Source organism: Arctopsyche grandis, chromosome 7, assembly GCF_051622035.1.
Source record: "Arctopsyche grandis isolate Sample6627 chromosome 7, ASM5162203v2, whole genome shotgun sequence".
NCBI lineage: Eukaryota > Metazoa > Arthropoda > Insecta > Trichoptera > Hydropsychidae > Arctopsyche > Arctopsyche grandis.
This window is the reverse complement of record NC_135361.1, coordinates 22,693,874-22,705,424: the sequence shown is the minus strand read 5'-3', so window position 1 is coordinate 22,705,424 and position 11,551 is coordinate 22,693,874. Positions and strand designations below refer to the sequence as shown.

Sequence of the window (11,551 nt, the reverse complement as noted above, 5' to 3'; positions counted from 1 at the left end):
TTAAACATAAGATTTAAACCAAAGATAATTTTTTTAAGATGAAAAGTGTCTTAAAATCATTAATCTGTTCATCGATTGCGAAACCCTTATTTATTATATATATATCACAGTATTTTGTTATTAATTGAAGATAATTTTTTTAACTATAATTCAAAATATTCACTCACAAGAAAATATTGTTATTTTTTTTTTCATCTAACCCATTCAAATCACAATCCAACTTTGCAATTAAAATAAAATTAATTAAAAGCAATGTTAATTCGTAATACGAATGGGTTATGATCAACAATTTTAGGACACTGCATTTCTAAAGTTGTATTCATTTAAAAATATCAAGTCTTGAGATTCCACATTATAATAATTATATATTATTATACCTTAATTAACTTTATCATAACAATAATGGCATTTATTGTGACTAAACAATATTTTTAATTAGTATATTAATAATAGTTATGGGTAAATTATAATGTATGTATAAGAAGCATCTCTCGTGAAAGTTGTTATGAAATGCAAACAACATGTGAAACTTTTCTTCGTCCTTATTTGACTGTTGCTATTGAAATATATTTTAATAATAGCTTAACATTGAACGGTGATTATTATATTTTAGGTATTTTATTTCATTTTTGTCAGAGTTTTCACTCATTGACAGCGTTCATGAGATCTTCATAAACATGCTCAATTAATCTAACGATACTTACAAATTAACTTATTATAATAAGTGCAGCGGTAAAGATACATCTATTCGATCACATTCCTTATTTACGCCGCATCCTGTACGTATCACAACTTTCATACATCCATACATACATTCGCCATTCACTCGCTACGATTCGTACACGACTACACGTTTTCACACACTTGTTCGTATTTATTCATCGCTTAAAATGGATTAAGCTAATCTTTGTCTAATGCGTATTAAGGTATTCGATTTAGGTGTTACGACGCCATTTTTAGAACACAAATTCAAATTAAAATCGTCCTAAACGGCCACGTTGACCGTTTCGATGGGAATTTCCCAGCGTCTGAACCACGAGTCTTTTGAATTGGCGCATCTTGATATTCTAGAAGCCCTTTCGCATCTTCTGCTAACTGGCCAGTAAACGTGGTCTTCTGGACATTGATATATGAAGCCTTGCATCTTGTGGGACGGCAGCGACTTTCTGCATTTCAGGAATGCTGGAGAGCAGTGAACTTCCGGATCTAAAGAGAAATGACCCTCCGAAGGACACAGGAGACGACCAGATCTCACGGATACCTGTCGCAATTAAAAGATACATGATATATATATTGTAAAATAAAATTGTGATACAGCAAAAGCAACTCCTTTTGAATTGAAATTGGTCTTGCAAAGAAAATTTACCTCATAAATATGTATAATACAAGAAAAAGTTTACTATTAATTCAATAGATGTCACTGCACTGCACGTCTTAAAATTAAATGACGTTTAAAATACTATAAAATAATTTTATCGTAAGTTATTCAGTTGCCTGTCAAATAAGCCTAATGTTTAACTATATTAAAGTTGATTTGATATTACTCACCGGTGGATTAATAGCTCTCGGATTGAAATTTCTGTAGCTGGACTTTTCCGCTATTTCTCCCTTGCATTTCTGATCGGTCTCTGATTCCTCGAGACATTTTGTCTCGTTGTCCACGTATATGGTGTCATCTGGACAGCGCAGAACGGCCACTTTCATGTCGTGATTGTCGTTGTCTTCCATGGTACACTGGTAGAAAAGATTGCAGTATTTAGGATGCCTTCTGAAACCGGTGGGACATACTATGGCTATCTGATCATCTTCGAGCTCTGGACACGAAGATTCTTCTGGAGATTCGGTGGTTGTCATATCTGTGTTTTCTTCGGTGGAGTCCGTTGTAGTTTCCATTTGTTCAGTAGTTGTTTGTTCCGTTGTGGATTGTTCGGTTGTCGTCGATTCTTCTGTTGTACTTTCGTCGGTTGTATTGTCTTCTGTGGTGGTTTGTTCTGTAGTTGAGCTTTCTTCTGTGGTGCTTTCTTCTGTAGTTGTGCTTTCTTCTGTTGTGGTTTGTTCTGTAGTTGTGCTTTCTTCTGTAGTGCTTTGTTCTGTAGTTGTGCTTTCTTCTGTAGTGCTTTGTTCTGTAGTTGTGCTTTCTTCTGTAGTGCTTTGTTCTGTAGTTGTGCTTTCTTCTGTAGTTGTGCTTTCTTCTGTAGTGCTTTGTTCTGTTGTTGTGCTTTCTTCTGTAGTGGTTTTTTCTGTCGTTGTGCTTTCTTCAGTTGTAGTTTGTTCTTCAGTCGTAGTTTGCTCTGTTGTTGTTGTGGTTTGTTCTTCAGTCGTGGTTTGTTCTGTCGTTGTTGTAGTTTGTTCTTCAGTAGTAGTTTGCTCTGTCGTTGTTGTGGTTTGTTCTTCTGTCGTAGTTTGCTCTGTTGTTGTTGTGGTTTGTTCTTCTGTCGTAGTTTTCTCTGTTGTTGTCGTAGTTTCCTCTTCGGTTGTAGTTTGTTCTGTCGTTGTAGTCTGTTCTGTTGTTGTTGTGGCTGCTTCAGTTGTCGTGGTTTGTTCTGTTGTTGTAGTTGTCTGTTCCTCTGTTGTTGTCTGTTCTGTTGTAGTTGTTTGCTCCGTAGTAGTTCCTTCTTCGGTTGTAGTTTCTGTTGTAGATTCCATAGCGGTAGTCATCTCTGTCGTTCCTTCAGTAGTGCCCTCAGTAGTACTCGTAGTTTTTTGATTTCCTGAACATTTTCGCGGTGGATACACAGATTCTTCGTGATTGCAAGTGTCTAGAGAAGGATCCCATATGGTACCTTCACCACACTCAAAGTGATACACGGAATACCGTTTACCTTCATCTCCATCCCAATCAACACATCTGTAGAACTTTTTACAATCTTTCGGATGTGCAAAATAGCCTGCATGCGGACAATTTATGTCATTTTCAGTTTCAGTATCGTTATCACATTTGCTTTTCTCTGTAGTTGAAGATTGACCTCCTGAAGAGCCCTCTGAAGACGACGATTCTGTTGTTGTACTCGTACTTGAAGATTCATTTGATTCCGTTGTCGATGTCGTTGATGACGATTCTTCTGAACCACCTTTACATGAGGCAACTTCAGATTCATGATTGCATGCCTGAATCTCTTGGTCCCACGCAGTTCCATCTCCACAAGTGAAATCATATTTTGTATAACCACCTTTTCCATTGTCTACACACCTATAAAATTTCTTGCAATTATTTTCATCGCCATAATATCCCTCAGATGTACATTTTCCTCCAGATGATGACCCCGAGTTTTGCTTCTCTGTTGTAGACGAACTTTCAGTTGTGGATTTCTCAGTTGTCGAATCAGATTTACTGGTTGTTGTTTCTCCATCACCTCCATCATTTTTATCGGTAGTTTGATTACCACTACCATCATTACCACCACCACCATCACCACCGGATTTACAGCTTTCAACTTCAGATTCGTGATTGCATCCCTGAATCTCTTGATCCCACGCAGTTCCGTCTCCACACGTGAAATCATATTTCGTATAACCACCTTTTCCGTTGTCTACACACCTGTAGAATTTCTTACAACTATTTTCATCGCCATAATATCCCTCAGATGTGCACTTTCCTCCAGATGATGAACCCGAGTTTTGCTTCTCTGTTGTGGACGAACTTTCAGTTGTGGATTTCTCAGTTGTCGAATCCGATTTACTGGTTGTTGTTTCTCCATCACCTCCATCATTTTTATCGGTAGTTTGATTACCGCTACCACCACTACCACCACCCCCGGATTTACAGTTTTCAACTTCAGATTCATGATTGCATCCTTGAATCTCTTGATCCCACGCAGTTCCATCTCCACACGTGAAATCATATTTTGTGTAACCACCCTTCCCGTTATCTACACACCTATAGAATTTTTTACAATTATTTTCATCACCGTAATATCCTTCAGATGTACATTTTCCTCCAGACGATGAACCAGAGTCCTGCTTCTCTGTTGTAGACGAGCTTTCAGTTGTAGATTTCTGAGTCGTCGAACCTGATTTACTGGTAGTTGTTTCTCCGTCACCTTCATTATTTTTTTCGGTAGTTTGACCACCACCAGCACTACCACTACCAGATTTACAACTTTCAACTTCAGCTTCATGATTGCATCCCTGAATCTCTTGATCCCACGCAGTTCCATCTCCACATGTAAAATCATATTTGGTGTATCCTCCTTCGCCGTTATCTACACATCGATAGAATTTTTTGCAATCATCTGGGTCGGCATAAAATCCTTCAGACTCACATTTACCAGAGCTTGAACCTGTTGGTTTTTTTGAGGTTGTTTTCTGTTCTTCGGTAGTTGATTCATTTGAGGAATCTTCTGTTGTTTTATTTGATTCAGATGATTCGGTTGTAGATGACGAAGTGGATGATTGTTGATTGTTTTCACCAGAATTTCCACTTTTACCACAACTTTTGACAGCGTAATCATGATTACATCCTTGAATCTCTTGATCCCAAACTGTTCCATCACCACAAGCAAAATCGTATTTCGTATATCCTCCTTCACCATTATCTACGCATCGATAGAATTTCTTACAATCATTTGGATCTGGGTGGAAGCCTTCAGAATCGCATTCTTCACTGGAACCTGACGATTGTTCTTCTGTTGTAGCTGTTGACGATGAACTTGTCGTTTCTTGTTTTGTTGTTGATTCGGATGCTGTAGTTGATTCTGATTTAGAAGTTGTAGATTCATTTTCTTTATTGTTTTCAGAACCTCCACTACCTCCATTACCTCCACTACCTCCACTACCTCCATTACCTCCATTACCTCCATTACCTCCACTACCTCCATTACTTCCACTACCTCCATTACCTCCACTACCTCCACTACCTCCACAGCTCTTCACAGCATAGTCATGATTACATCCTTGAATTTCTTGATCCCAAACAGTACCATCTCCACAGCTAAATTCATATTTAGTATAACCACCCTCTCCATTATCTACGCATCGGTAAAACTTCTTGCAATCTTTCTTATCTCCGTAGAAACCTTCAGATTCGCATTCACCACTACTGGAACCCGATGAACCTGATGAAGTTGATGATGCCGTCTCAGTTGTCGTTGTCTGAGATGAACTTGTCGTTTCCTGTTTTGATGAAGATGTCTCAGATGCAGTCGTCGATTCTGATTTGGAGGTGGTAGACTCTTGTTTGGAACCATTTTCATTATTGTCTCCAGAGCTACCTTTTCCACCACAATTCTTTACTGCGTAATCATGATTACAGCCTTGAATTTCTTGATCCCAAACAGTGCCATCACCACAGCTGAATTCATGTTTGGTATAACCACCCTGTCCATTATCAACGCATCGATAAAACTTCTTGCAATCATTTTCATCTCCGTAGAAGCCTTCAGATTCACATTTCCCACTGCTGGATCCTGTTGTGCTCGATTGCGTAGTTGTTGCTGATGACGAAGAAGTAGTTGTTTCTTGCTTTGCTGTTGAAGTCGACGAGGTTGATGACGACGATGGCGAAGATGATGATGACGATGTTGATGATGTGGTAGATTCTTGTTTCGATCCATTATCTCCATTGTTTCCAGAGTTTCCAGAACTTCCTTTTCCACAATTTTTAACCTCTGATTCATGGTTACAACCTTGTATTTCTTGATCCCATACTGTTCCATCTCCACAGGCAAAATCATATTTTGTATATCCACCTTGCCCATTATCCACGCATCTGAAGAATTTTTTGCAATCATTTGGATCTGCATGAAAGCCTTCGGACTCACATTTACCGGAAGAACTGCTTTGATTTTCTTTATTGGATTCAGTTGATTCGGATTTGGTTGTGGTAGTTGATGCTTCGGTGGTTGATGTACTTGCTTGAGTTGTTGATTTTTCAGTTTTTTCTTCGGTTGAAGAATTAGATCCATTACCAGAAGTGCTTGTTGATTCCGTTGAAGAGCTACTGGAACCTGAACCTGAAGAACCACTAGAGCCTGAACCAGAAGAACCATTGGAGCCTGAACCAGAAGAACTATTTGAGCCTGAGCCAGAACCACCGCATGATTTAACTTCAGAAGCGTGATTACAACCCTGTATTTCTGAATCCCACAAAGTTCCGTCTCCACACGAAAACTCATACTTGGTAAATCCACCCATACCATTATCTACACAGCGATAGAACTTCTTGCAATCTTTACTATCGCCAATAAATCCTTCGCGTGTACATTCATCATTTGCCGGTTGATTCGATTCTTCTCCGGGCTCATTTTTGTTCTGGGATGCTTGCGTAGTTGACGTCATTTCTTGAACAACTTTTTCCGTTGTTGTAGTTTGTGGCTTCTTTTCTGGTTTTGGTTTCTTAGTTGTAGTTTCACTTGAAACTTCATTACTTTCTGGTTTTTCGGTAGTTCCCTGTGATCCTTGTGATGTTTCTTTGTTTTTTTCAGGTTCACTACTACCGTGCCCACCTCCACCACAGTTCTTGACAGCCCACGCATGATTGCAACCTTGAATTTCTTGATCCCACACAGTTCCATCCCCACAAGAAAACTCGTGACGTGTATAACCACCTTGTCCGTTATCAACACACCTATAGAACTTCTTGCAATCTTTTGAATCTCCCATGAAACCGCTCTCCTGGCATTGATCATTTCCACCTCCCTTTTGACTTTCTGTTGTAGATTTCGAAGTGGTTGTTGTCGGACGTTTTGTGGTACCTTGTGTAGTAGTCGATTTCGAATTTTGGTCCTCTCTGGACGAGGACGATCCTTGCTGATTATTTGAAGAAGTCGTTTTTTGAGTTGTTCTCGTGGTAGTAGTTTGTGGTTGTTGTGTTGTTTTTTGTGTGGTCGTTGTCGTTGTTGGAGCCTTTGTACTTTGTTGGGTCGTGCTTTGCGATTCTGAATTTTGTGAGTTAGATTGTTTATTTCTACAACGATCATTTTTAGTTGCCCAAGCGTGGTTACACCCTTGAATTTCTTGATCCCAAACTGTGTCTCCACTGCAAGAGAATTCATACCTTGTATAACCTCCTCTTCCGTTATCGACACACCTATAGAAACGTTTACAATTTTTACTGTCCGCCATGAAACCATCGGAAACGCACACATCATTTCCAGATGATTCTTGTTTCGATGGTGATTTTGTCGTAGTTTGTTTTTGTGTTGTCGTAGTCGGTTTTTGTGTCGTCGTAGTCGTAGTCGCTTTCGAAGTAGCAGGTGCAGTTGTGGTTGTAGAAGTAGTAGTAGTTGTAGATGCGGCTTGAGATGGAGGATGATTATAGTCATCACCATTTTCTACTTCATTTTCATTATCTGAATCACTCGTAGAAGGCTTTTGTTTTCCTCCACATTCTGCCCTGCTAGTACTCCCTGGGTGGTTGCAAATGTTGGATTCTGGATCAAAGACTGTTCCAGGACCACATTGAAACTATAAAAACAGTAATAGAAAAATGAGATTAAAGTCAATATTTATTGTGTAATATTATTTTCAAAGAAAAATTCTCACCCAAAACGGAATAAATCCACCTCCACTTGGAACACATCTATAAAAGACCGTGCAATCATCTGGATCTGGATGAAAACCTTCAGATGGACATTTGAAACTCTTCGATGATTGTCCCGAACTTTTAGATAGATATCTTCGTCTTCCTATCCTCTCGCCAAAGTCTTCATCCTCGTGTGGATATTCTTCATTCTCGATGTATGAATAATCTTCGACATCTATAAACGTAATTTTCTACTTGTAAACAATTTATCTAGACATGCTTTTATAATTGCGATTGATCAGGTGTATTTAATAATAGCAACAATTGTTTGGTGAATCATAATGACAAATGACGTAATGATATGAAGACACGCTAAACTTCCAAATGACTGATGATGTACAATATTTAGACTGGTATATACTACATACATATGTATGTAGAAAAAGAGATTGATGATTCCAATTCCTTGTCACGTTCTTCGCAAAAATACGCACGACAGAAAAAACCGAAACGCTTTAAAATCGAGCAACGTAATCACTGCTGTCTTTTACGCTCGATTAATTAAAAATATTTAAATTGCGCAATTTAAAAATAAGATGCATTTGCGTTGACTTGAAGGTGCATCAACTTATAAACCAGTTAAACGAGCCTACAACGCGGTTATATCAGAGATGAAAGATGGACAAACTGGTTTTATTACAGAACTATTATTTTCATTATTGTAATTGAACGTTACACGAGACAAACTTTCGTACAAAACAAATCTGATTGGCACGTGAGAGAATTTCATATAAAATTGCAACGACACTATGTATATTTCAAGGGTGAATGAAACGACACAGGAAATGCGGTGAAAATTTTGTGGTCGATCATTGCACAAATCGATTTCGCAAAACACCTCTGAATTGATACAAATACATTATTTTATATCTACACACTTATAAAAAAAAGAATATTAATCGCAATGCGCCCAAAAGTGATAAATTTATTCGAGATCGTGGAAAATGGACGTACCTTTCGAGTGAAGTGTGTATCGCTTGATTTATGCGTATAAATGTTAACAAAAACTCGTTGCCTTTAAATTTATACCTTTCAAAACAATGTTCTCATTCGGTCGTAAATTTGTCGCGTATAATATAATGATATTGTGCGAGATCAAAATGGGTAATCTTCGGTCAAAGTTTGCCTTATTTAATTTAACTGTTTGTTCATGATGCTACCATAAATTATGTACAATGACTTTGTACATTCATATAGGCTTATGGAATTTCCTAGTTTATTATTTATGAATACGGTTGTAAGTATTCAAAGAATTACAATGTATTATTTAACGTTTACTTTCAGTTTGAATATACCACATTACTGTTGGGGTATTCCAAATTGTTTCTCTATTTAAATTTTACTTGAAACATATTCTTGGCGATTTTTTACAGTCAATTACTGACGATTTATGTTACATTTCAGCCACTTAAGTGTAGCTTTTGTTTTTATTTTTTAAGCGGAAAATTGTGAAGGTCAGCTTAAACCGAATTTTACCACATACTCGTATATTGGAAAATGATAGAATTTTGTTAAATAATCAAAGCCAATACAAGTACAAATATTAAATGACGTATCCTTTTAAATTTTTACTGGGTACTATTTATCGGTGCATTTAACAAAATAACTTTGCCCTTTAGAACGAATCATTTTCACATTAGAATAAAAGAAATTACGCATTTAATAAATGTCTGTTAGATAAAAAATGTAATATTCAGCAATATTTTATTTGTAGTATGAAATTTTTTTTCTATCATTTAATAATTTTAAAATGCGCAGTTAAAGGTAGAATTGAAAAATTCCCATGATTTCAACTAAAACAAATTTGCAGTTTAATTCAATAATTAATAACTCGCGAGTTATTAAGATTAATAAATCGCGAGTTAATAATTCGATTCTATATGCGAGATCTTTAATGCTCAGCATTAATGCTGAATTTAATGCGCATTTCATTCATTTTTGGTTGTTTAAATCTGTTGTGAAAATAGCTTCCCGCATTGCTATAAGAATGCTATACTAATTAAATTATTTTTAAATTTTGTACATTTATAAATTCTTTAATTCACCCAAATTTTATGAAATTCTTATGATAAACTGCGCCTTTGTTTTATAAAATGCGCATTAAATGTCCCCATTTTTATTTAAATTATTTTATCATATTTATTATCGTATTTATCACTCTTTATTATATCTTGTAAATGGATATAAATAATGTCAATTAAATATCAGGAAACCATGGACGAAAAACTTTTTGATTTGGCGAAAAAGTTACATTCGCTGAAATTAAACATAATTTTATTATATCAACATGGCAGTTGATTTTCAATATCTTTCCTCGTCTTTTTTCATCTCCTGTCATTTATAATGTGTATAAGATTAAAGTCCCATCTTTCAACTTAGTAACAATACATGTCGGGAACTCGTTTATATACCGTGAAGGGAATACAGGATCCAGCAAAATGTTGTTCGCCTTATAAACCTTTATGTTTTTTTTATATTTTTAGCTCTTTTCATCCATTCCAAAGATCGATGTTACCGATAAGTCAAAACTTTTAAGCACAGAAGAAAAATACTAAGCTTTGCATTTTCTTGTTTCGACCTTCATCCTTCACGAGAAAATACCCCTTGGAATTTTACGCTTGTTTCTTAACATAAGCAGGTGCTTTTCAAGAGGTATGAAAATATACAGGATAAGTTATACGTTATATACTACACCGGTTGTTATTTATCAAAAGACCCCACCGTGTTGAGACCAGCTTTTATAATGATCGAAGCTATTTATAAAGAATTCGCAACACGGTAATATTATATTTAAAATTATGCGCCACGAAGTTCAATTCAACATACATATGTATTTTAATATGCTATTCTATTCGCATCCATCTCACGCCTATTGCTCAATGGGTTTGTTTATTTTTTATAAAATATTAATTTTTCAAGATTCATTGTCGTAATATTGACTAAGCATCAATTACATTGTGACGCTAACGATCCATAAATAAAAAAATAATAATTCCATTGAAGGATATGAAATTGAATAAAAACTTGTTTACCGAGCAATTTTTTAATTGAATATCCATTGTGCAACAATTCATGAGGTGAATAATTCGTTCAATATTTAATTGACATTATTTATATCAATGAAATAATTGTTGATTTTTTTCATATCTTGCTAAGATTACCTTCATTGGCGGATGTTAGTGAAAATATCAGGAAAAGCACTACGACGGGAAAAGCACGCATGGTGAACCCGGAAAATCTTCTCATGACGTTGGCAGTTCACAGCCGAAACATCTGTGTCTGAAAACAATAAAAAAAATCATTGAAAGAACAAAAATCATGTACAAAATGCAACGTAATTGACGTGCGAGCATATATTGTATTGATCGATGCACTTTTTGCACGTCGAAATTCATCATAATGTATTCTGAGAAGCCCAATGTTCAAAACTGAAAGGTTCATCGTACGAAATCGGCTTAAGGAAAAGTGAGAGTGCATAAAATTGCAACGAATCATCGTCAAATATGCATTACACAACAATGAAAAATCTTGCATTTATTCACATACGTACGTTTAAAATTACATCAAATTCAAAAGAACACGAAGACAAGGACCATTCATTTCCTCACAATCACTTGTGACGAAGTTTCCTGGTTTCTTTGGATACCCGACGAATAACAGATAAATCTGTCACCGCCCACACAGACTTGGAGAAAGGTTCGAGCAACGGTTAAGATTCCCGTTCCGGTTTTTCAGGAAACTGGAAGAATTCGATCGATCGTGAACCGCATCGTCAAGTTGGAGATCTACAGTGTTATTTGATGTCGTATAGGCGCGTCTTTCGTACGACTTGAAAGGGTTAACATTGGCATGCGAGCTGCGTACGCGAAAAATCATTTCCATTGCAAAAGAGGATCGTTCAGTAGCTGCAGAGTTGCATCCCGCGTTCCAATGTTAACAATGTACAACGATAATGTGTCGTGGTTCAATTTAATCATTCTGTACTGATTAATAATGCAATAAATACGAGTCTCGTATTTTTACCGTGTG

The 11,551-nt window shown here is 36.5% G+C and overlaps 1 protein-coding gene across 1 annotated transcript; it reads right to left on the bottom strand.

Annotated features, from left to right (window-relative positions):
* Positions 1-481: 481 nt before the first annotated feature.
* Positions 482-10,744, bottom strand: Mur89F (Mucin related 89F). Its single transcript, XM_077435010.1, has 7 exons — positions 10,684-10,744; positions 7,483-7,697; positions 4,854-7,404; positions 3,753-4,748; positions 2,694-3,701; positions 1,549-2,630; positions 482-1,261 (listed from the first exon to the last, which is right to left on the bottom strand). Exons 1-7 carry the CDS (start codon positions 10,742-10,744, stop codon positions 986-988), a joined length of 6,189 nt encoding a protein of 2,062 aa, XP_077291136.1. The 3' UTR covers positions 482-985.
* Between the last annotated feature and the right edge of the window lie 807 nt (positions 10,745-11,551).